This window comes from Tupaia chinensis, unplaced genomic scaffold (assembly GCF_000334495.1).
Source record: "Tupaia chinensis unplaced genomic scaffold, TupChi_1.0 Scaffold000289_1, whole genome shotgun sequence".
Lineage (NCBI taxonomy): Eukaryota > Metazoa > Chordata > Mammalia > Scandentia > Tupaiidae > Tupaia > Tupaia belangeri.
In genome coordinates this window covers 216,461-240,985 of record NW_006159774.1, presented here as the reverse complement: position 1 = coordinate 240,985, position 24,525 = coordinate 216,461, and the positions used below count along the sequence as shown (strand labels likewise).

The 24,525-nt window shown below is 38.4% G+C and overlaps 2 protein-coding genes and 1 pseudogene across 3 annotated transcripts in view; 2 read left to right on the top strand and 1 right to left on the bottom strand.

Annotated features, from left to right (window-relative positions):
• Positions 1 to 8,362, top strand: part of LOC102476872 (olfactory receptor 1J4) — a 15,325-nt gene extending 6,963 nt beyond the window's left edge. The window contains exon 2 of the mRNA XM_006150509.2: positions 7,423 to 8,362. Coding sequence (XP_006150571.2) covers positions 7,423 to 8,362 — 940 coding nt within the window. The remainder of the gene's footprint in view (positions 1 to 7,422) is intronic.
• Positions 8,363 to 10,486: 2,124 nt separating this feature from the next.
• On the bottom strand, positions 10,487 to 10,890 carry LOC102496697 (spindle and kinetochore-associated protein 2-like; annotated as a pseudogene).
• Positions 10,891 to 14,171: 3,281 nt separating this feature from the next.
• Positions 14,172 to 16,499, top strand: LOC102497111 (olfactory receptor 1J4). 2 transcript variants are annotated; one of them, XM_014588605.1, is made up of 2 exons: positions 14,172 to 14,183; positions 15,570 to 16,499. In XM_014588605.1, the coding sequence occupies exons 1-2, from the start codon at positions 14,172 to 14,174 to the stop codon at positions 16,497 to 16,499; spliced, it is 942 nt and encodes a 313-aa protein (XP_014444091.1). The 2 variants fall into 2 exon arrangements, with proteins under 2 accessions (XP_014444091.1, XP_006150534.1); XM_006150472.1 differs by lacking the exon at positions 14,172 to 14,183 and having other exon boundaries at positions 15,561 to 16,499.
• The last annotated feature ends 8,026 nt before the right edge of the window (positions 16,500 to 24,525 follow it).

Below are 24,525 nucleotides of genomic sequence, written 5' to 3'. Positions count from 1 at the left end.
ACGGCAGGCCCGGCGGCCATGCACTGGCCCGGCGACCACACGCAGGCCCAGCGGCCATGCGCTGGCCCGTCCAGGATAATTTGATTTCTAAAGTTATCACTTTATAATATAAAAATATCCTTTTTTTATTGAGACATTTTTGCTTTAGGGCATGTGCACTCGCTGGAGAGAGAGAACGAGAGAGAGAGAGACAGACAGACACAGTGAGAGGGAAAGTGAGAAATCATGCCCCAGGGAGGATGGCCAAGTCACGATTTCTTCTCCATTTTCCTCCCAGGATCTTGAGCACCATACACATGATCCCCGTATGATTTTCAAGTCACTGGGTCCAGGACTTGAACCACTGTTGGCCATGTGGTAGTCCAGATATGTAATCTCTATGCCTTCTGCTGTTTCCCGAACTGACAAATCTTAAGTTAGACTGGCCAGGAAGAAAAAAAAACCCATGAATTATCAACATGAAGAGTAAAAGATGGTCAAATAAAATACTGTCCTAATAAAAACTTAAAAGATTAATAGGAATTGGGTAAGTGCATGTACCCAAAGGCTAAAACCTCTTTTTAAAAATTTTTCTTTCTTTTCTTTATTATTATTATTATTTCAATTTCTTTTATACATTCAATCACGTTACTTATCTTGCAAAGTGAAAATTCCAACATGTGTACATTCACACTGGTCCAGTTGACAATACTATAAGGTTATCCCTCAACAGATAATAATCCATTTCTTTGTACCATAAATGCCTTGCCTCTCTTTGTACCATAAATGCCTTTCGTTAATCTTTTTGTAGAAAAGAAAAAATATCTTTTTAAAAATGTTCTTTCTCCCTCTTCTTTCTTTCTCTTTCTCTTTTTCTTTCCTTTTAAGGTTTTCACCATAGAGTGCATGTACTTGCTGGAGAGAGGCAGAGAGAGGAAAGTGAGAAATCTCCTTCCATGGAGGATGATCATGCCACAATCTCTTTTCCTCCACCCACCTCTTAGAAGTTTTGGGGCACATGCATACACACGCCCAGTGTGATTTTCAGGCCGCCAGGTCTGGAACTCAAACTGTGGTTGGCCATATAGGAGTCCCACGCTTTAACCATGGCACAATGTGCTGGCCCTGATTTTATCTCTTATTCACATTTAATTATTGTCCATCTCCATAGCACAATATAGTTTTTCAAAGTATGAATGTGGTATATGATGAACAAATTAGAGATATTACCATATATGTTACTTTCATCAGAGAACTTTATATTCTTATGTCTATTAAGTATTTCTTCTCTGGGCCAACCATTAGGACAATGAGATCCTGTTATCTGATACAAAGTGGATGACTATAAACTATTTAATGCTAAGCAAAGTAAACCAGACTATGAAAGACAAACACTGTATGTCCCCACTCATTATATACTGAATATCTGTACTTTACAGCAGAAATTAAAAACTTCATTGACTTTTTATTTGACACTTTATTCAGTGTCTAATACCATGTCATACACCCTGTTGAAGTGTACAGCTCAATGGTTTTCTGTATAACAAACCTCAGTTTGTGCACTGTAGGAAGTCGGGAGAGAGCCCTGTAAGTTTCAGGTGGCTATGGAATGTGAGATCTAATGGAAATCAGTGTCTGTGGTGTTGGAGTCCGCAGAGGCTGGGACTTGGTCAGTGTTATTCTGTGATGTTTGGGAAGGAAGATTCAATTATGTAGGTTTTACAGAGGTTAAGGGTATTCATGGCCTCTCCTGCTACTCATGACCAGGTAGAAAGGAGCCCAACATGTCACCAACATTGGAGACATCTTCCCCTGTGACTCCTATGCACCTTTGGCCCCTGCACAGGATCTTTCTCAAGAGAAAGGCTTAAAATTGAGCAATTAGTTTTGCTGGATTCATCTCTAATCTGAAGTTTGTGTTGTGTTCCCTTGAGTTTTAGTCCTTTTAGTAAATGGGAATCTTTCTGCTTATTGTTCTAATGCTTATAAACAAGCATAGAAGGTGCTAAAAATCCTTAGATCAAGGAGGCATAAAAGGTGAAGACTCAGGTAGAAGAGCCTAAACCAAGAACTGGCACAGATCAGAGCAAGGTGGGGAGAAATTGCTTTGCCTAGAAAGGCGTGTTAATGTGAGTACAGAAACAGAAGTAGAAAGAGAGAGAGAGAGAATTAATGTGCTTATGTTGCTTTATTTTTAAACGATTTCTTCTTCTAAAAGGGAGAGAGAGCCAACGATAGGGAGGGATGGGGGAAGGGAGAGGGAGAGAGAGAGAGAGAGAGAGAGCGAGAGAGCACTTCCGTGGGTCTTCATGCTGCAGTCCTCCTCCCAACTTTAGCTAGCTAGGAATATGGACACATATGTGCATGCTCAGCATGTACAGGGAGATCCCAGGATATGAACCTGGGACCTTCCCTATGGCTTCAACATTGCAGAGCTTTGAGTTACTGCTATGCCATCTACATTGCTTTTATAACCATGTTTTCAGTGCATAATTAAATCACACACTGAGCAATATGATGTTATAAGCCAAATGTGGCCATATTAATTAAAATGAAGCAAAATTTAAAATGTGGTTCTTCAGTTCCACCAGCTGTATTGCAAGTACTCAGTATTCACATGAAGCTACTGCCACTGTATTAGAATAAAGATATAAAACATTTCCATCTTTGCAGAAAGTCCTATTATATAATGTTGATATAGACTATGGGAGGCAAAAATCTTATGCCAATGCACATTTGTGATTGTGTTGGTATGTGTGTACTGCTTTTTATGTTGTGTGCTGTGATTGACTACATGTGGTTCTTAGTGCACCCCATGGAGTATTTTGTCTGTGTGGTTTGTTAGTTGTCTGGGTTGACTGGATCTGTTTCTTTTTTTTTTTTTTGGAGAGATTTTTGCTATAGGGCGCGTGCGCTCGCCAGGCAGACAGAGAGAGACATAGAGACAGAAAGCGAGAAATCACCCCCCAGGGGGGATGGTCACGCCACAATCCCTTCTCCTCCATTCTCCTCTCGGGATCTTGGGCACACATGCACACGCGCCCGGTGTGAGTTTTAAGCCACCGGGTCCAGGACGCGAACCACGATCGACCACATGGGAGTCCAGCGACATAGCCATTACGCTAACTGCTGGTTCCCTGGATCTGTTTCTTTTTTAAGGCAGCTTTATTCAGTTAAGACTAATATCCAAAAAGCTGCTTACACTTAATATATACAATTTAATGAGTTTGGACCTAGGCCTACACTTGTGGAACTATCACTTTTAAAAGTTTCCTGTGTCCTGTTTTTTCTTTTCTTTTCTTTTTTTTTTTTTGTAAAAACCCTTAACGTGAGATCTATCCTCTTAACAAATTTGTAGGTACATAATACAGCATTATTGATGGTATGCACTGCACTCTACATCAAATCTGTAGAATGAATTCACCTCACATAACCAAAATTTTTATCAGTTGAAAAACTCTCCTTTTCCTCCTTCTCCCAGCCCTTTGTAACCACTACTCCATCTCTGCTTCTATGAGTTTGAGTGTCATTTTATGTTCCTCAGATAAGTGAAATCATGCACCATTGTTCCTTCTGTGATTGATTTATTTCACTAGTATAATGTCTTCCAGATTCATCAGTGTTGTTACAAATGACAGACAATATTTCATCATATGTATATATCACATTTTCTTTACCTATTCATCTGTTGATTAACATTTGGATGGTGATGGTGGTTTTTTTTGTTTGTTTGTTTGTTTGTTTGTTTTTTGAAGAGGTTTTTGCCTTAGGTCATGTGAGAGAGAGAAACAGACAGACACATGAGAGGGAAAGTGAGAAATCACCCCTGAGGGGAATGACCATGCCACAATCCCTTCTTCTCCATTCTCTTCCTGGGATCTTGGGCACACATGCACACATGTCTGGCGTGATTTTCTAGCCACTGGGTCTGGGACTCAAACCATGGCTGGTCATCTGGGAGTCCAGTATGTGACTGCTATGCCATCTGCTGGTCCCAACATTTGGGTTGTTTTTATAATGGCTATTGTGAATAGTGCTGCAATGAACATAAGAATAAAGATATCTCTTCAAGATCTTGATTTTGATTCATTTGGGACTACACCCAGAATCAAGGTTGTTAGATCATATTGATAGTTCTATTTTATTAAAATTTTTATTAATTTATCCTGTGTGTTCTGACAGAGACAGACAGACAGACAGAGGCAGAGAAAGTGAATGAAACAGGAGAACTAGAGAGCCACCCCAATAGAATCTCTAGCCACAATATACCCCTAGTCTTAGCTGGCTCAAATCATGGGGACATACACTCATGCTTGACATGCTCAGGGGGGTCCCAGGATGTGAACATAGGACCTTGCCCAAGTAAATCAACTGTACTACTTCTGTGCCACTGCCTGACCCCCTATTTTTAGTTTTTTGAGGAATTTATGTACTGTTTAACATAGTAGGTGCACAATTTTGCATACCCACCAAAGTATAGGAAGGCTCCTGTTTGCATGTTTTTAAAGTTGTGTGTGACAGTGTATGAAATCTGCAAACCTCTACTCTTTTTCTTTCTTTCTTTCTTTCTTCTTTCTTTCTCCTTCCTTCCTTCCTTCCTTCCTTCCTTCCTTCCTTCCTTCCTTCCTTCCTTCCTTCCTTCCTTCCTTCCTTCCTTCCTTCCTTCCTTCCTTCCTTCCTTCCTTCCTTCCTTCCTTCCTTCCTTCCTTCCTTCCTTCCTTCCTTCCTTCCTTCCTTCCTTCCTTCCTTCCTTCCTTCCTTCCTTCCTTCCTTCCTTCCTTCCTTCCTTCCTTCCTTCCTTCCTTCCTTCCTTCCTTCCTTCCTTCCTTCCTTCCTTCCTTCCTTCCTTCCTTCCTTCCTTCCTTCCTTCCTTCCTTCCTTCCTTCCTTTCTTTCTTTCTTTCTTTCCTTTCTTCCTCTCTTTCTTTCTCTCTTTCTTTCCCCTTCCTTCCTTTCTCCCTTCCTCCCTTCCTTCCTTCTCTTTCTTTTAGAGAGATTTTTGCTATAGGTCACTTGTGCTCACCAGAGAAACAGAAAGTGAGAAATAGCCCCCCAGGGGCTGGCCATGCTACAATCCCTGCTCCTCTAGTCTCCTTTTAGGATTTTAGACACACATGCATATGTGCCCAGTATGTTTGCAGCTGGGCACATATGCATGTGTGACTTGACTTGAACTGCAGTCGACCATATGGGAGTCCAGCAACATAACCATTATACCATCTGCTGGTCCTGAAACCTCTACACTTTTCAAATAAGATAAGTCAGAGAAGGCTTAAAAACAACAAACTTACTGTGTTTGTTTCTAAGTCACTGTGTGTGACTCTGCACATCTCTTTTTGTGTGTGATGCACTCACACTCTCCTTTCACTTTGAATGGATATAGAGCAGAGGGCTGAGTGACATAGCAATACGGTTTGTATTTGACCCAGTGAATCAGATTCCCAGCCTAACTCTTCTCTTATCCTAATTCCGGGCATAAATAGACAACTCTAAGCAAAACAGTACTCTTTATGCTAAAATGATAGCAATTTATCCATGTAGTTTGAAGGCTACTAAAGTTCTTTGTGGGTCCAATGTTTGCTCCATTGACCTTCATTAATTTCTGTATTTGTTCTTTGAAGGACATGGTACAGTCAATTTTGGAATCTTGTCTAGTTACCAGATGATTGTTAATTCTAATGTAACTCTCCAGTCCTACAGTATCTTAAAGATCCTGGATTTCTATACAAGTCACTGTAGATTCTTGGGCAACTCAACATGGTGTATATGCTCAGAACTCAGCCATTTTGAAACACTGAAGAGGGACAGAGAGATAAAGACAATGTAGATAGGAAGAAGGTTATTTATTGTCAAATTTATTAAAAATGCAATAAGTCAAAGGCTCTGGGTACATTATTCCTCAGAGGCCATAACATAGACCTTTAAGTTTTCCAGGATGTGAGAGAGGCTACAGAAATAAACACAGACTTTCAGAAAGCTACTTGATCTTGCTTGATGGCTTCTCATGTTCCTAATTCCCGACATGTAACCTTGGTCCCTCATCCTGCAAACTAATTTTTAAATAATTTTTCGATTGCTCTCTTTTGATTGTTATTTTTAGCCAGTAACTTATCTCTTGTTAATATATTTTCTAAATTAGAATTTTTTATTGTGGTCAAATATTCATAATATAAAACTTAGCATTTTAAGCCCTTTGAAGTATGCAGTTCAGTAGCATTAGGTACATTCATTGTGTTGTGCAGCCATCACCAGCACCCAACTCCAGAATCTCCTTCATATATCTAAACTAAAACTGTGCCCATTAAACAGTAACTTCCCATTGTACTTCCCTCATTCCCTAGCATTTATCATTCTTTCTGTCTCTAATCTTGACTCTTCTAGAAAACTCTTATCAGTAAAATCCAGCAGTATTTCTTTCTTTTATAACAGGCTTATTTCACTTAACATAATATCTTTAAGGCTCTTCTGTGTTGTAGCTCTTGTCAGGATTTTCTTCTTTTATATGTGTGACTATTACACCATTGTATGGATACAGTGCATTTTGAAAACTTATTTATCTGTTGGTAGATGTGGGTTGCTGCCACCTTTTGATTATTATGAGCAATTCTCCTATGAACATGGGTGTGTAGCTATCTGTCTGAGACTCTACTTTCAATTCTTTTGGCTCTATACCTAGAAGTGGAATTGCTGGATCATATACTAATTCTATATTTAATTTTTTGAGAAAACACATAATGTTTTCCATAGTGGTTGCACAAGTTTACCTTCCCACCAGCAATGCACGAGGGTTCCAATTTCTTCACATCCTTGTTAATAGTTGTCTTCTGTTTTGTTGTTGTTATTTAATAATAGTTACCTGAGTGGATGTGAAGTGAATTTGTTTTGAGCACTTTGTACCAGACATTTTTTTAAAAATTCCCAATTCCCTCAATAATGCTGTAAGTAGCATGTGTGTGTGTGTGTGTGTGTGTGTGTGTGTGAGAGAGAGAGAGAGAGAGAGAGAGAACAGAGTTCCTAGCAAGAATCACACAAGAAGTCTGTAGAGAAATGCTCCTAGTCAGTATGATATGAATTGCTTCCTAGAATGTAAATTCCCCAAAGGAAGGGACCATGTCTTATTTACTACTTTCTCCTTAGTGTCTATCATACTTAGTGTTTTCACGTTTGAAATAAAAAACTAAAACATATTAGGATTGTTTCATTGTAGATTTCAACGTCACACACTTTCTCTAGATTACTATCAATATGCAGACAAAGTTCACTGCAGTACTCTCACCAGACTGGATGAGGCACTAGGACTAGACACTAGGGACAATGAGATTTTTCTGTATACTGATGCTGATACTTGGAGGAAATCTGTGACCCTGCAGTACTGGTTATGCTCAGCATTTATAAGTTCCTCACACTTCCTATTCTGTTCTATCCCCAGAAGAGAAAGAAGCAGCATGAGGAGGGAGAACCAGAGCAGCGTGTCCGAGTTCCTCCTCCTGGGGCTCCCCATTCTGCCAGAGCATCAGCGCCTGTTCTTTGCCCTGTTCCTGGGCATGTACTTGACCACGGTGCTGGGGAACCTGCTCATCATCCTGCTCATCCGGCTGGACTCCCGCCTGCACACCCCCATGTACTTCTTCCTCAGTCACTTGGCCTTCACCGATGTCTCCTTTTCTTCTGTCACTGTCCCAAAGATGCTGGTGAACATGCAGTCTCAGCAACTATCCATTTCTTATCCAGCATGTATTTCACAGATGTATTTTTATATACTTTTTGGCTGTGTTGATAACCTCCTGCTTGCAGTGATGGCATATGACAGATATGTGGCCATCTGTCACCCTCTACACTATAGCATCATCATGAAGGAGGGGCTGTGTGTTCTGCTGGTGTCTGGCTCCTGGATTATCTCCTGTGGCAGTGCCCTCTTGCACACTCTCCTCCTAGCCAAGCTGTCCTTTTGTGCTGACAATGTCATTCCCCATTTTTTCTGTAGTCTCCCCATCCTACTCAAGTTGTCCTGCTCAAATACCTCTCTCAATGAGATGGTCATATTCACTGCAGGTGCTGCAGTTACCGTCTTTCCATTAAGTGGCATCCTTGTCTCTTATGGCTGCATTGGAGCTTGTATCTTGAGGGCCCCCTCTACCAAAGGTATCTGCAAAGCCTTGTCTACCTGTGGCTCCCACCTCTCTGTGGTGTCTCTATTCTATGGAACAATTATGGTGCTGTACTTTTCCCCTTCTTCAAGTAACTCCAATGACAAAAACATGATTGCCTCACTGATGTATACAGTAGTCACTCCCATGCTAAACCCCTTTATTTACAGTCTAAGGAACAAAGACATAAAGTTTGCTCTGGGGATCCTTTTCAAAAACGATCTTTTCTTCAAGTGAAAATTACCCAATCATTTTCTTATTATATCCTCTGATCCTGTCAGAGATGTCTTCTTGATAAATTGTGTGTTGGACATCCACCCCCCCCACACACACACCATGTTGCCAATATTCTTTTAATTGTCCTTTAAAGGGACAGTTAAGCTCTTGGAACTAATTCTTTTTACTTTGGTTATTTTTGCCCATTTATTATTTCTTAGTCCTAAATATGTCATTGCTCACAAAACACTGTCTTTGTAGTCTTCGAAGTATCAAACTTTTTATTACTCAGGAATGTGTTCATTTGGAAGAGCATGTTCCATTGCTTCATTTTTCTGAATAGAAATGACATACTTTCAAGAGAACAACATACCAGTCACTTCTCTGAAAAGGAAAACAGGACATTACCATTTTCTACTTCCTCTCCAAAGATAAAACCAGGTTAGTTTAAGCTAGAATTAGAGATAAGGGATGTGATTGTATTATGGACTAATCTATATATTTTTATTTCTGACTCCATGGTGGTAAATGGTAACAATTCTCAAATATGTCAGGATGTCTCTTTTTATCTAATATGAAATGAGTATTTTTGATCCTCAAGTAGAATTACTTTTTTATTTTTAAAGAAATATTTTTGCTATAGGGTGTTTGCGCTTGCTGGAAAGAAAGAGAGAGAAGACAGAAAACAAGGAAACTCCCCCCCTCCCCCCGGAATGGCCATGCCACAATCCTTCTCCATTCTCCTCTAGGGATTTTGGGCACACCTGCACATGTGTCCGGTGTCAGCTTCAAGTCACTGGGTCCAGGACTTGAACCATGGTTGACCACGAGGGAGTTCAGTGATGTAACCATTTTGCAATCTGCTGGTACCTCAAGTAGAATGAATTTTAAGTTTTCTGAAATGTTTTAATAATCAAAAAAGAAAAGAAACCCTCCTCCACAAAAGCTATCAAAACCTTTAATGTGACACAGTTTTTAATCTGTTGAAATAAGTGAAATATAAATCAGCTCTTTAGTTTCTTTTTCTCATTTTTTTTCATTTTCTCATTTTTTCAGTTACAAATATTCGACGATGTTTCTAATGTTTAGTTCCAGTAAAGCCCAGAATGCTTGTCTTCTTAATGCAGTAACTAACTAATAAAGGGCTTTTTTTTTTTTCCCCAAAGACAAAATCAGAAGTTTTATTGACTGAGAAAATAAAGGGAAGCAATGGTTGTATAGGTTTCAATTCCAGCTAACAGGATAGTGTCCATCAGGAAAATAATAAACTCACTAAGTATTTTGGACATGTTCAATTATAATATTCAGGTAGTAGGTTTTATTGGAAATGTGGATCCAGAACTGATAGACATTATATTTAGGAGTCATCCACAAACAGGTTTGGGAGGGCAAGAATATGGTGTGACTGTTGATGAGGCTGGATCCCACGTGGCCAACTGCGTGGTTCATGTTCCTAACCCAGCAGCTTGAAGATGTTAGTGCGTGCCCCAAAATCCACGGCCATTCCCCCTGGGAGGGTGCACTCTCACTTTATATATCTGTCTCTGGCAAGCAAACCTGCACTATGGCAAATTAAAAAAAGAAAAATTATTTGTTGAGGAACAAATAATACATTGATAAGGGCATAGAGAATAATTTTAAGGGAACTGAGGAGAAGCAGCAATATTTAGAAGATAACTGAAGAAAAATGCTCCCCAACCAACACACTGCCTCTCCCCACCCAGTGCACAGGCCCTCTGGCAAATTAAAAGAAAACATACAGAATAGTATTAAGGGAATTTGTTGTCTGAAATAAGATTACATGTATGTATACTCAATATACATATATACAATAGTATATTTGCCCTTCTTTCTTTTTCTTTGAGACATGGTCTTGCTATGTTGCTAGGGTACCTTCTCACTTTCCTCAAACTAGCAGTCCTTCGCCTTAACCTCCCCAGTCTTGGACTATAGGCATGCACATCTGATCCTGGCTTCTGACCTTTGTATAGTCTCCTCTTTTCTGAAAGGCTTTACTGTCTAGTCTCAAGCCAAACCTCCTCCTTCACAGCCCCCCACCTCTATTCATCAAGTGTTGAAAGATATCTTCCTAAGTTTCGAATTGTTCTCTTCTCCAGTAGAGTTCCACTCTGCAATTCCATTGCTTCATAAATCTGGCATGTGAGATGTTAAGTGGTCTGCTGCAGTTTTCTCTTCAGTCAGGGGTGCCAGCTCCACGTCTGTCTGCTTTTGTAGCTCTTGTATCATAGCCTAGTCTTATTCAAAGTTGCACAGATGCGGCTCTTAGTCTCTTTCTGTTCAACAGCAACTGGTTTAAAGCGTGCACACAAAGTTTGATACCGAGATTTTATTGCTGACAATTCCTTTAAGAGTGTAACTGGATTTTTCTCGCCTGCTGAATCAGGGTGATTGGTCTTGATTTCATATTCCAGTCTGTACTGAATGTAATCCAGATCAGAGTCAGCTTTCTGGAACATCAGTTCCAGCTTATCGACCTCCGCCTCCATGTTGAATAGTTGACATTCCTCAGACCTCGGCAGCTCTTAGGCGGCCAGCAGTACTAGCACTGAGGGCGTCTATTGGACCACTAATAAAGGACTTTTGATAGTTTTATAAAACTTAAATAAATTCAGTTTGGTTGTGCTTGTGGAAAGAACTTTATAAGGGAACACAGAGCAGTCAATCCAATTACTGAATTTCCCCAGTCTAGGAAGACTAATTTTTTTCCTTTCTATGTTGGATTTTTTTTTTCTTTTTTTGGATAGGTTTTTGCTATAGGGCGTGTGCGTTCGTCAGACAGACAGAGAGAGACAGAGATACAGAAAGCGAGAAATCACCCCTCAGGGGGGATGGCCACGCCGCAATCCCTTCTCCTCTATTCTCCTCTCGGGATCTTGGGCATGCACACATACGTGCCCGGTGTCAGTTTAAGCCACCGGGTCTGGGACGTGAACTGCGGTCGACTACGTGGGAGTCCAGCAACATACCCATTACGCTAACTGCTGGTCTCTTCTATGTTGGATTTTTGAGATAAGAAAAACTTATATCTTAAAACTTCTAGTAGGGATGAGCTAAAACCATGCATTCAAAATTTGTGCACGTGGGACCAGCAGTTATGGGGCAAAATGGTAGATGACAAGTTTAGCAATATCAGGGGACCAGATCTGTAGAGCACTTAAAGGCTATAGTTGATGTTTAGGTCAGGATTCTCAGAGAAAAAGAACTAGTGGAATGTATAGATAAAAGAAAGATAGAAAGATAGATAGAAAAATAGATGATAAAGATATAAATGGAGATATAGATTATAAATAGCAAGGGAAGATGGAGGGAAGGAGGGAGGAAGGGAGATTATTTTAAGGAATTGACTTAGTCACTTGTGACTAATTGTGGAGGCTGGCGAGTCCATAATCAGCTGGGTAACCATCAGCTGGAGACTCAGGAAGAGCTGCACTTTGAGTTTCAAGGTAGTTGCTGGCAGATTTCTCTTTGCTTTGGGGAAGGGCAATCTTTTTCTTAAAGCCTTTAACTGATTGGACGAGGCCCACTTACATTTGGAAGAGCAATCCGGGTTTATTCAAAGGCTACTGATTTAAATGTTAATCCCCCCCCACACACATACACATATATATACCTTCCTTTGCAGAGAAGCAAATGGTGCTTGACCACATTTCTGGGTCCCGTAGTCTCTTATTCCATGTAAAATAAAATAAAAGTAAAAAGTTAATTTTGGTATGGAACTCATGCATATTTTTTTTCATAATTCACCTTTTCAATGAACTTTATGAACATGCCTTATCTTATTTCTCAGCACACTACACCATTTAACATACCATTTATGTGACATTTTCCCCCTCTATATCCTCCCACTTGGATATATATTCCATAGGATAAATGTCTATTTATATTCTTCATTGCTGTTTCTCCAAAGCATATATTGGTCTTAACCTTTGTGAGATACTTAATAATTTTTTGTTGAGTAAACAAGTGAATGAACTAATGAATGAATTCATCCAGCAGTCAGCCCTACCTATTGTTTGTCATAGCTGATTTCTAGCAATAAAAAGACATTGACAATGAAATATTAACATTTTCATTCTGTGCTCATTTAATCTTATCCCAAACACATACTGAGAGTACTATTATTTCTGCTTTGTATAACTCAATGGAGAGCTCTTTGATAAGTTGTTTAGGTATGTTGTTAGTAAAAGGAGGACCCAGAGTCTTTTTTTGTCAGAGTTTACAGGCTCAAACCCTTGACTCTTGAACAGGACACAGATTCTACTCTTCAGAGTCTCACAGAAGAGTAGGGAGACTAGTGTTTTTGTTTGTTTGCTTGTTTTTGTTTTGCCATAGGGAACATGCACTTGTTGGATATGGACAGAGGGAAAGTGAGAAAGGATAGCCATGCCACAATCCCTTCTCTTCTATTCTTTCAGAATCTTGGGTATGCACACTCACATGCCTGCCATGAGTTTCAGTCTGCCAGGTCCAGGACTCAAACCCTGGTCAACCATGTGGGCTCTTTAACCACCATGTCACTTGCTGGCCCCAACCAGCAGATTTCTAAGGGACTTTGTGTTATAATGAAGGCATCATCTATAGGTGTAAGGGAGCCTACAGGAGCTTGATAGAGCCTTTATGTGACCCAAGACATACATTACTGTATAGAGAAACTGAACTCATGATGAAGAGACCACAGGCGACCAAGGAACCTGCTGCTTCCATGTTGGAGACTTGGCCAGAAGCCCAAGTACCACTGATATTAGAGATGCTTCTGCTGTGACTGCAGCTGCAGCTCAGCCCCTTTGGATCCTAAATGTACTCGTTCCCAAGGGGTCAGGAGACAGTTGGGCAATTAGCCCAAGCTGACTGCTTCTGTAGTCAGGGACTTGAAATCGTTTCTTCTGGGACTTCTTTCTAGTGGGTAAAACGAAATCTTGCCTGTTATTTTGAAGGTGTGAACAGACATGAAAGTCTGGAAAGGTGCTTGGGCCACCGAGGTGTTCTCTTTTTCCTCAAATCCTGGGCTTTCTGGACTGAAAGTGAGGATTCAGGTAACAGCAAGAAGCAGAAGGTATTTGAACTTTAAAACTGGCATACGTCAGAGGGGGCTCAGCAATCTCCACAATCACATGTGTGCCTGTGTGTGTATGTCCATCAGAAAAGTTTTGTGTCCATTTTTTGGTGTTGTGTTGTGTGACTTCATGTATGTATTATATGTCATGTATGTATTATGTGTAAGTGATTCATACATGTTTATGTTGCCTGTGTACTGTCTGTAAGATCTTGTGTGTTGCTTTTGAGGTATGACTGCCTGTGACCACAGTGCATGTGTGGGATAGGAAGCTTGATGGTCTGTGTTTGTAGCTATGTTGAACGTGGGACAATGTATTTTGTGAGCTTCACGTGGATCTTTGAAGCTGACTCACACCTTGGCTGTATTTACCTACTTTGGGCATAAGCCAGGGAAGTCTATAAATCACCCCCCCAGCACCTACGTATCTGTAATAGTGTGTGAATGCCTCTGTGTAGAACAAACTCACACCTTGATTTCATACAGATCGTAAGACAGAGAAATATTAAAACCAAGAAACAAACATTTGTGCATATGCGTGTGTGTGTGTATGTATGTGCTTGTGTTTAATATTCTTACATTCTGATTCTCCACTTGTCTGAAATCAGAACCCACAGAGACCATTCCAAAAGAAGCTCATATTGATGAAACATTGTGATCCATTTTTTTCGGTGATTTGAATTCTACCCAGGGTCCCTAGAAGCCAACTAATTTTGACACTCAGCTTCAATTTTGGTGACATAATTTAGTAACTGAATGCTCATTTCTGTCATCACATATGTCTACATTCAAATCTTTGCCTTTCTCTCACTTAGTAGCTTTGTGGCCCTGGATTTGGCTTCTCTGATGCTCCATAGCCTCCATAGTCAAATAGAGTAATGATAATTGCTGTAAATCCTCACCTGAGGCACTTAAACAAGTATCAGGCACATAGTAAGTACTTATGCAGTCTCATAAAGGCTGAGGCACCTAACTCTTTGTTTCCTTACTGCCCAGGGGGAAGTACTTGGTATGAAGACAGATGCTCAAGTGTCCTGTTGCCTATGAACACCCAGTCTAAGGCAGTGTTTAGTGTCATATATAGATGGAGATACATAGATTGCAGTACAGTTTATTTCTTGGAAAACTGATAAACCTTCTCTAAGACAGATTTCATCAGGAAGTTTACCTCAGTGGTTGGGATGTGGACACAAAAACTCCTTTAAGAGTGTGAGAGATCAGATAGGTTAATATTGTTTTTGGTCAGTTATCTGGTTCTTTCTGCTATCTTATAATGCTGATTTATTAAATTTTATGAATTTGATCTGGTTTTATTTGAAAACTTATGGCATCATAAAAATAATTGATATAATATTTGAATGTTTATTTTATGCAGAACATAAAATAGATTTTTGCTATAGGGTATGTGTGCTCACCAGAGAGACAGAGAGACAGAAAGCGAGAAATTACCTCTGGGGGGGATGGCCACACCACAATCCCTTCTCCTCTATTCTCCTTTAAGGATTTTGGGCATGCACGCACATGCACCTGGCATGGGTTTTTTAAGCTGCTGGGTCCAGGACTCAGACCACTATGTGGGAGTCCAGCAACATAACCATTATGCCATCTGCTGGTCCCAGAACACTCTTCTAAGATGTGTATTGAGTTAAAATCCTCACATTAGCCCTATGGATGTATGATACTGGTATCGTTACATTACAGAGGCACTACACAAGGCCAACAGAGATTTAGCTCAAGTTGAGTCTCACAGCTGTAAAACGGCAAGGCCATAATCACAATGAAGAATCTAGCTCCAGATTCACACCTCCAGTCAGTTCTCTGCCAGGTACTCCCTAGAGAGTTGGCATCCTGAAAAGAGTCCACAGTACTCTATTTGCTCTCATAACTTCATTTCATAGCAAAAATGGTTGATTAAAGGAAACAAGAATGATACATTTGCTCTAGTTTCCATTTAAATGAATCATATTGAGCATGGAGGGTGACTTGTCCACTTTGGCAACACTAGTTGATGATAATAGAAATTCAGACAGTTATTCTTATTCTCTAGGCTAAAGAAAGAGGCTCTACTGTGGTGGCCATAATCACGACTTTCAAAGTCTTTGACTTTTCCTATTTCACTTCATCTTCATCAGAGGGAATAACAACATGAGAGAGAACCAGAGCAGTGTGTCCGAGTTTCTCCTCCTGGGGCTCCCCATCCGGCCAGAGCAGCAAGGCCTGTTCTTTGCTCTGTTCCTGGGCATGTACCTGACCACGGTGCTGGGGAACCTGCTCATCATCCTGCTCATCCGGCTGGACTCCCGCCTGCACACCCCCATGTACTTCTTCCTCAGCCACCTGGCCCTCACTGATGTCTCCTTTTCTTCTGTCACTGTCCCAAAGATGCTGGTGAACATGCACACTCAGGATCAATCCATCCTGTATGCAGGGTGTGTAACACAGATGTACTTTTTCATATTTTTTGGTTGCATTGATAATCTCCTTCTTGGAGTGATGGCATATGACAGGTACGTGGCCATCTGTCACCCTCTACACTACACCACCATCATGCGAGAAAACCTGTGTATCTCTCTGGTGGCTGGGTCCTGGTTATTCTCATGTAGCAGTGCAATGTCCCATACGCTCAGCCTGGTCCGACTGTCTTTCTGTGCTGATAATACTATTCCTCATTTCTTTTGTGATCTTGCTGCTCTACTCAAATTATCCTGCTCTGATACCTCCATCAATGAACTGGTCATCTTCACCGTGGGGGCACTGGGAATCATCATACCATTGGTAGGCATCCTGGTCTCATATGTTCGTATTGGCATTTCTATTCTGAGAGTTCCCTCTGCCAAAGGGATCTGCAAAGCCTTGTCTACCTGCGGCTCCCACCTCTCTGTGGTATTTCTATTCTATGGAACTATTATGGTACTGTACATTTTCCCATCATCAAATAACTCCAATGACAAAGATATTATTGCTTCAGTGATGTATACAGTGGTCACCCCCATGCTAAATCCCTTTATCTACAGCCTGAGGAACAGAGACATGAAAGGGGCATTAGGGAGACTTTTAAGGAGGGACACTCTTTTCTCAAAGTGACAGTCTCTCAGCTCTTCAGTTTCTAGTTCACCAAATCACACAGTTAGAGATTTCTCCTTGAAAAACTATGCAAACTTTTTTTTTTGTAACCTCTGTTTTTGGCCATTTGCTATGACTCTTCTTCCTGTTTGCTTCCCTTGAATCCAGTGAATTCATTCCAATATCCAAGCACAGACACATCAAGTGATATTTTCTATAACTGAGCATTTTAAACTTACTTCTTTTTGCTTTTGTTTTATTTTGTGCCTCTTTGTCTTTCCTTAAGTCTTGGGATCTGGCACATATGGTAGAACCATTATCTCAGTTTCAAATCACCACACTTCTTTTTAAGTCAAGAATGGGAAATATCCTTAGCAATCACAGTATTGTCTTATATTCATGAAATAGACCAAAATTGCTTGTTTTGATATGCAGTCTTCTCTTTTAAAGAAAAAGAAATTTTCACTGCAAATGTCTCTGCTATTTCAATCTGTTAGTCATTTTTATAAGCTGTATATTTTTCTTTCTGATGCCCATGTTAAAGAATATTACAAATGTGAAATATGGTGTTGACTTGAAGATGACAATTGTATTTCTTTATGTTTATGAGGATCTCTAATAAGAGTTTGTATTGATGTTTGTGAATCCCAGGGTATAGATCATTATAATACTCATACAATGGCTGTATAAACATTAATGCTAATCCATATTATAGAAATTGGCTCTTTAATGCCATTCTCAATTTCAAAAGTATTCTTTTTTTTCCCCCTGAAGTTATAAATCTCAATGTAACTCCTAGAGTTTAAGGTAAAGAGATTCAGAATGCTGACTTATCTAATGGAGTAATTGAATGATTAAATGATTCCTATGGTATTTTAAAATCTAAAAACAATCCAAAATATTTGACAGGTGATTCTAATGTACTTTCAGTGTTGAGAAAATTTGGACTAGAAGATTAAGAGCAGTATGTGTTACAGTCAAGATGCACGTACTAAAAATAAACATGTACACCTACACTGGGAATTGTTTTACATGATTGATATGGTGTAATCCAGGAGAAAAAACTGCCAAAATTTTGCGATACAACTGAAAGAACCTCTGATCCTTGCAAGTGCTGTAGAAAATTAAATGTGAGCGTAATGTAAAGATGCATCCCTTGAGTCATTGGAAGAGGATAGACATAACTCTGATCCTATCCTTTACATAGTGACTGAGTGGAAAAACTATTTTTCCAAAAGAATCTGCTCCAAAAAGTCAATAGGGAGAATAATAATCTTACCATGTAAAATTTTGCTGTAAAATGCATTTTTGTGGAAAGTCTTCTCTTTTGTTAAAATTGTGTTAATTAAGATAATGAGGAGGCAACCTCAAAGGAAATGCCTTAGTCGTCCAAGGGGATTTCTGCTTAATTCTTATTTTCTTTTACAGTTTTAGTGTGGTGTAATTGAGATACAGATTCTCTGTTTTTTTTTTTTGTTTGTTTTATTTTAAAAGTTTATGTGTTCATATCTTCCATGAGAGAGAGAGAGAGTGAGAGATAGACCCACAATAGGGTCTTTACAACTATGACCTACCCCCAGTTTCAGCTGGCTCAGACATGGGCATATGCAGGCATACTTGATGTCCCAGGACATGAACCCAGGACCTTTTCCCATGAGGGATATTTTATAGGGCGTGTGCACCCACTGGAGAGAGATAGAGAATGAGCAAGAAGAGGAAAAGTGAGAATCACATTTCCCCCCACCCCTGCCAGGGGGATGGCCATGCCACAATTCATTCTCTTCCATTCTCCTCTCAGAATTTTGGGCATGCACATACAAACACCTGAAGTGATTCTCAGTCAACTAAGAATCTACCCACAGAGTCAGCCATGTTGGAATTCATCACCTTAACCATTATGCCGCCTGCTGACCTTGGCTCTGGATTATTATTATTATTTGATCATTTTTTTTCTTTTCCATAAATACTAACTTGTAAAAAAAAAAAAAAGACTTACTTTTTTTTTTTTTTTGAGAGATTTTCACTATAGGGCGCGTGCGCTTGCCAGAGAGAGACATAGAGACAGAAAGCGAGAAATCACCCCCCAGGGGGGATGGTCACGCCGCAATCCCTTCTCCTCCATTCTCCTCTTGGGATCTTGGGCACGCACGCACATGCACCCGGCGTGAGTTTTAAGCCACCAGGTCCGGGACACAAACCGTGGTCGACTATGTGGAAGTCTAGTGACATAGCCATTACGCTAACTGCTGATTCCCAAAAAAGACTTACTCTATCTAGTTTATTTGGGTGGTAGTTCATATGTGTGAGATTTGATTTTTAAAGATCAGATAACTAAAGGTAATGCAAAATGTCAAATACCACATCAAATAGTGCATTATAAAGGAACTTTATGGTATTTCTTTTTGATGGGTTTCTGGCAGCCCCTATAGAAGTCACCACTCTGCAGCTGCTGAGAAGCTGGTGCCAAAGTTTCCATTCTTACATATTTTTCTCCTTGGATTTCTATTTATTGTATATACTATTGAACCACAATACTTCTTATGAGTTAGGTGAAACTAAAGGCAAGAATAACAAAGAACTATTAAAATAACCTTAGCTTTTCTATGATAGTAGAGTTTAGTTTTTACAACAATTAAAAAAATAGAAAAGAGGCTCAATTTTTGAATCAAAAGATAATTATTCTTTAAAGAATAGAGTCATATTTTTCTGTAATAATTTTAAAATATTTATTTAATTTTTATTTATCATTATTATTTTTTAATTTGCTACTGAACATGTCCACTCACCAAAGAGAGACAGAGAGAGAGAGAGGGAAAGTGAAAAAGCAAGCTACCAAGTCTGGGACTTGAACCATGGTTAGCCATGTGGGAGTCCAGTGCCTTATTTAAGAATAGAGTCATATTTTTCTGTAATAATTTTAAAATATTTATTTAATTTTTATTTATCATTATTATTTTTTAATTTGCTACTGAACATGTCCACTCACCAAAGAGAGACAGAGAGAGAGAGAGGGAAAGTGAAAAAGCAAGCTACCAAGTCTGGGACTTGAACCATGGTTAGCCATGTGGGAGTCCAGTGCCTTAACCTCAATGCCATCTGCTCATCCCTGTAATGATTTTTATAACTTGGGATAGGAAAAAACTTTTTTTAACTGACATAAAATAACTGTACATATTCATGGGTATAACATGATATTTCAGTACAAGGATACAAAGCATCAACAAATGAATGGATAAAGAAAATGTGAGAGATGTTTACAAAGGAATATGATTCAGCCATTAAAAAGAATGCAATCCTGTCATTAAACTTGAGTGGGCAAGCTTGAAAGACACTATGTTATGTATAATAAGGCAGGTGCAGATAAAGAAATACCACATATTCTCACTCATGTGTGAAAAACTTGAAGAAATGACTTCATAGAAGTAGGAAGTTGAAGAATGAATACTACAGGGTGGGAAGAATAGAGGGGAGGAATTACAAAGGGATGTTGATTAATGGAAATAAAATTACAAATAGATAAAAGGAGCAATTTCTAGTGTCATAAAATACAATAGAGTGCATAGAGTTAGTAACAATTCACTGTAGATCCCAGAGTAACTAAAAAGATGATTTAGAGTGTTCTTAACACAAGAAAATGACAAATGGTTGAGATGATAAATATACTAATTATCCTAAGTCAATACACATTATATATTTTTTAAGAATTATTTTATTTAATGTTATTTATTTATTTATTTACATATTTTAATTTGACCAGAGAGGGAGAGAGGGAGAAAGAAAGAGAGAGAGAGAGAGAGGGAAAGTGAGAAAGCAAGCTGCCAGGTCCAGGACTCGAGCCATGGTTGGCCATGTTGGAGTCCAGCACCCCTAACCACCATACCATATTTTGGCCTCCACACATTATATTTTTGTACAAACAAACAGTCTTAAAATATTCAACTTGATATGTTTTGAAATATACTTGTAAAGTCATCACCACAATCAAGATAATAAACATATATATCTATTACCTCCAAAAGTCATCTGGAAGTTTCCTTATATTCTTTTGAAAACCTGCCTTCCCTCCTTTCATTCCTGGTATTAGTAATTTCCATTAAATTTTTTTTCTTAATCAACTTGGTTTATTTATAATTTTTTTTCCCTCAAAGAACAACTTCTAGTTTTACTGATACATTATTTTATGTTTTCTTTCTTTCTTAAATTCTTTTATCATGATTCTTGGTTTACATATATTTGATGTACATCTTTGTAAGGTACACTGTGAGTTTTCAAAGAATGCATATACTGTGTAATAATTGGATCAAGGATATACACATATTCATCTTCTCTACCTTTAAAGATTACATTGTGTTTTGCACATTTGTTAATAGTTCTAGTAATTTTTTTCTTGAAGTATATGTTGAATTGTCCATGTTTTTATTCTGTGTGGTATACCATTCCATAATCTCTTCCTCATATTTACATACATTGTCTGTTAAAATTTTTCTCCCAACAGTATGGAGACTCCTTAACAATCTGAACTAGAACGACTGTGAGACGCAGTAATCCTACTATTGGTATACCCAAAGTACAGGAGTTACTCTGTCAGAGAGACATTCATACTGCCATGCTTATTGCAGCATTATGCACAAAAGCTAAAACATGGAATCAATGTAAGTACCCCCATACTGATGAGCTGTTTGTGAAAATGTGGCACTTACACAGAATGGAATACTACTCAGCCATAAGGAACAACAAAATACTGTCATTTGACACTAAGAAGACAAACCTAGAGGTTATGATGCTGGACCAGCAGGTGGTGTTGTGGTTTAGATGCTGAACCCCCACATGGCCAACTGTGGTTCAAGTCCCAGACTTCACAGCTTGCTTTCTCCTTTTCTTCTCTCTCTGTTTCTCTCCTTTCTCTCTCTTTCTCTCTCTCTGGTGAGTGTGCATGCCCTGTAGCAGATAAATAAATAAATAAATCTTTAAAAGAGGTATGCTAAGTGTTTTTGTTTTCTATTTCACTGATTTCTGCTCTTCCTTTGTTATTTCCTTCAGTTTGCTTACTTTGGATTCAATGTGCTCTTCTCTTTATGATTTCTTAAGGTGAACTCTTAAGGGGGGTAGCAGATATTTATTCTTTTTTAATATAGGCATTTAGTGCTGTCAATTGACCTGCAAGCACTGATTCATCTTACAAATTTTTATATATTCTCATTTTCATTCAATTCAAAATATTTTCTAAATTAAATTTGATTATTTTTAATCTACAGTTTATTTAGAAGTTTGTAGGGCCAGCAGGTGATATGGTAGGATCATATAGAAGAAAGGATTGCTGTATGCCTATCCCTCCAGGAGGTGGTTTCTCACCTTCCTTTCCTCTATATCTCTCTGGGGAGTGCACACACTCAATAGTAACAAAAGAAAACAAGAACAAAGAAAAACAAAGGAACAAAAACTAGATGTGTGTAATTTATGTCTAAATATTTAGGAATTTCCTGATATCTTTTATTGATTCCTAAATGAATTACATTTTAGTTAGAAAACATATTTTGTCATAATATATTATGACTTACATCCTTTCAGTGAGACTTGACTTGTGGTCTAAAACATTGTCCTTCTTGGTGAACATTCCATGTGCACTTGAAAAGAACATGTAGTCTGTTGTTGTTGATGATGAAATGTTCTAAAAAGGCAATTTGGGCTAAGTTGGCTGACAATGTTGTTCAGGTCTTTTTTATTACTCATCTCTCACTACTTTCTATTGATTATTGAGGGAAGAGTATTGGAATCTCCAACTGTAATTGTGGATTTGTCTGTTTCCTTTCATAGTTCTATCAGATTGTACTTTTGTGTTGCTATTGTTAACTTGTTATTAGGTGCACGAATATTTAGGATTTTTATGTTCTCTCTCTCTCTCTTTTTTTCCAATAAGGAAGCAACTACAGAAAAGTTTTTGTTCAAAGTAACCAGTGCTATTGGGATGCAACCGCCCCCTCCCCGAATTCTCCAATACTACTTTCAAAACACACATATCAAACTTGATTTTTTCCATTAGAATGCAGTTCTTTCTCCACACAAGTAAATCAAAATCCAAGACCCAGATTTATATCTATATCTATATCTATATCTATATAGATAGATATAGATATAGATATATTTAAAAAATTTTTTTGTTTATCAGCAGCACCTCCCTTCTTCTTTGATTTGCTATCATCAGATTCACTGTCAGATAAAGATTTTCTCTTTGTACCATCTTTCTATTTACCAGCTTTTTGAGAATTAAGAAATGCTTCAATTAACTCTGGACAATCTAAATTTTCTTCTGGTTCCCAAGGTATTGTCAGCATCTGTAAATCCCTTCCACTTCAGGAAATATTCCACCTTCCCATTCACTACGCGTCGGTCCAGTACTTTTTCCACCACAAATTCTTCAGGCTCTGCCTCTTCAACTTTTTTACTCTTTCCATTCTGTTTCTTACCCAATTTTTGCAATGTAGTTTTATTGGAGGCCATTTTTTATTACAGGCTTGAGTTCACCGCTCCGAGTTGCTCCAGGTCGCAGGTCTGCGGCGTCCCCGGCCCTACGCGCCTCAAGCTTCAGCCACATCCAAGGGGGGAGTGATAAGTGTACTTCTTTATCATACAGAAATGATCATTTTCCCCCCTGGAAATATTCTTTGCTCTTAAATCTACTTTAGTATTAGTATAACCACTCCAAATTTCTTTTGATTAATATTTACGTGATTTCTTTTTCTATCCTTTAACTTTAAACTTATTTGCACCTCTATGTTTAAAGGGAAGTTTCTTTTATTTATTTATTATCATCATAATCTTTTTTATATTACATTGATTCACATATAACTTCACAGTGTATTACATTTCTTTTTCCAGAAGGAATACCATGCATATCAGTCAATACAGAGACATTAAAATCCCCATTTCATCATCCAACAGCTTTTCATTTTTTTAAAAGGAAGTTTCCTATGGGTAGTATATAGTTGGGTCTTTCTTTTCAATCCAATATGACCTTCTCTACCCTTTAATTTGGGTGTTTAAATAGTTAACATTGAATGTGATTATTACTTTGATTGAATTTGGTTTACAATTTTGGTATTTGTTTTCTATTTTTCTCATCTGTCTTTGAAACCCATTTCTCTTTTTTCTGTCTTCTTTTGGATAAATTTTATCTCTTTTATTGAATTGCTAGCTATGCATAGTGTGTGTGTGTGTGCACGCACACACATGCGCACACATGATTGCTTTGAGCTTACATCAATTATTTTAAATCTATCCTAGTCTAACTTCAAGTAATATCAGATTACTTCACATACAGTATAAGCAACTTACATATTTCCATTACCTCTCTTCCAGCCTTTGTGTGTTATTGTATAAAATATTTTACTTTGTTGTAAAACTTGGTGTAGAATTATTCTTTTAGATTTTAATAGTTAATTATCTTTTAAAGTTATTTAAAATTAAGAGCATTTATTTTATATTTAATATTTTTAATATTCTTCAACCAGTTTTAGTCTAATATTACTCTTCTGCCTGAAGGACTTTCTTTAATGTCCTTGCAATATAGATCTCTTGGTGATGAATATTTTTTCAGAGAGTGTCCTTATGGTATAGCTTGGAAACTCTCCAGGCAGTAAGCTAAAGCATGTGTAGAGCACACCTTGAAGATTTCAGTTTCTCAGGAATCACTGTTATTCATTGCCTAATGTCTAAAGCCTTGAAAATTGCCATTTCATATTTTTTGTCTGTCTTTTTAGTTGTTTCAGGTGGGGAAGCATATTCGATTTTCAATATTCCACCTTGTCTGGAAGTGCAAATATCATTTACATTTGGAGTCATTTCCCCATGCGAATTTTGAGGACTGTTAAAGTCTTGGGTGCTAATATTTCCCTCAAGGAAGCATTAAGGGTAGATAGATAGATTTTGGATGTGTCCTTTAGTTTTGTCAACCTAAATAACAGACAGAAAAAGACCAGTGAGCACATGTGCCTATAGCAAAAGCTACAAAAAAAAAAAAAAAAAAAAAAAAAAAAAAAAAAAAAAAAAA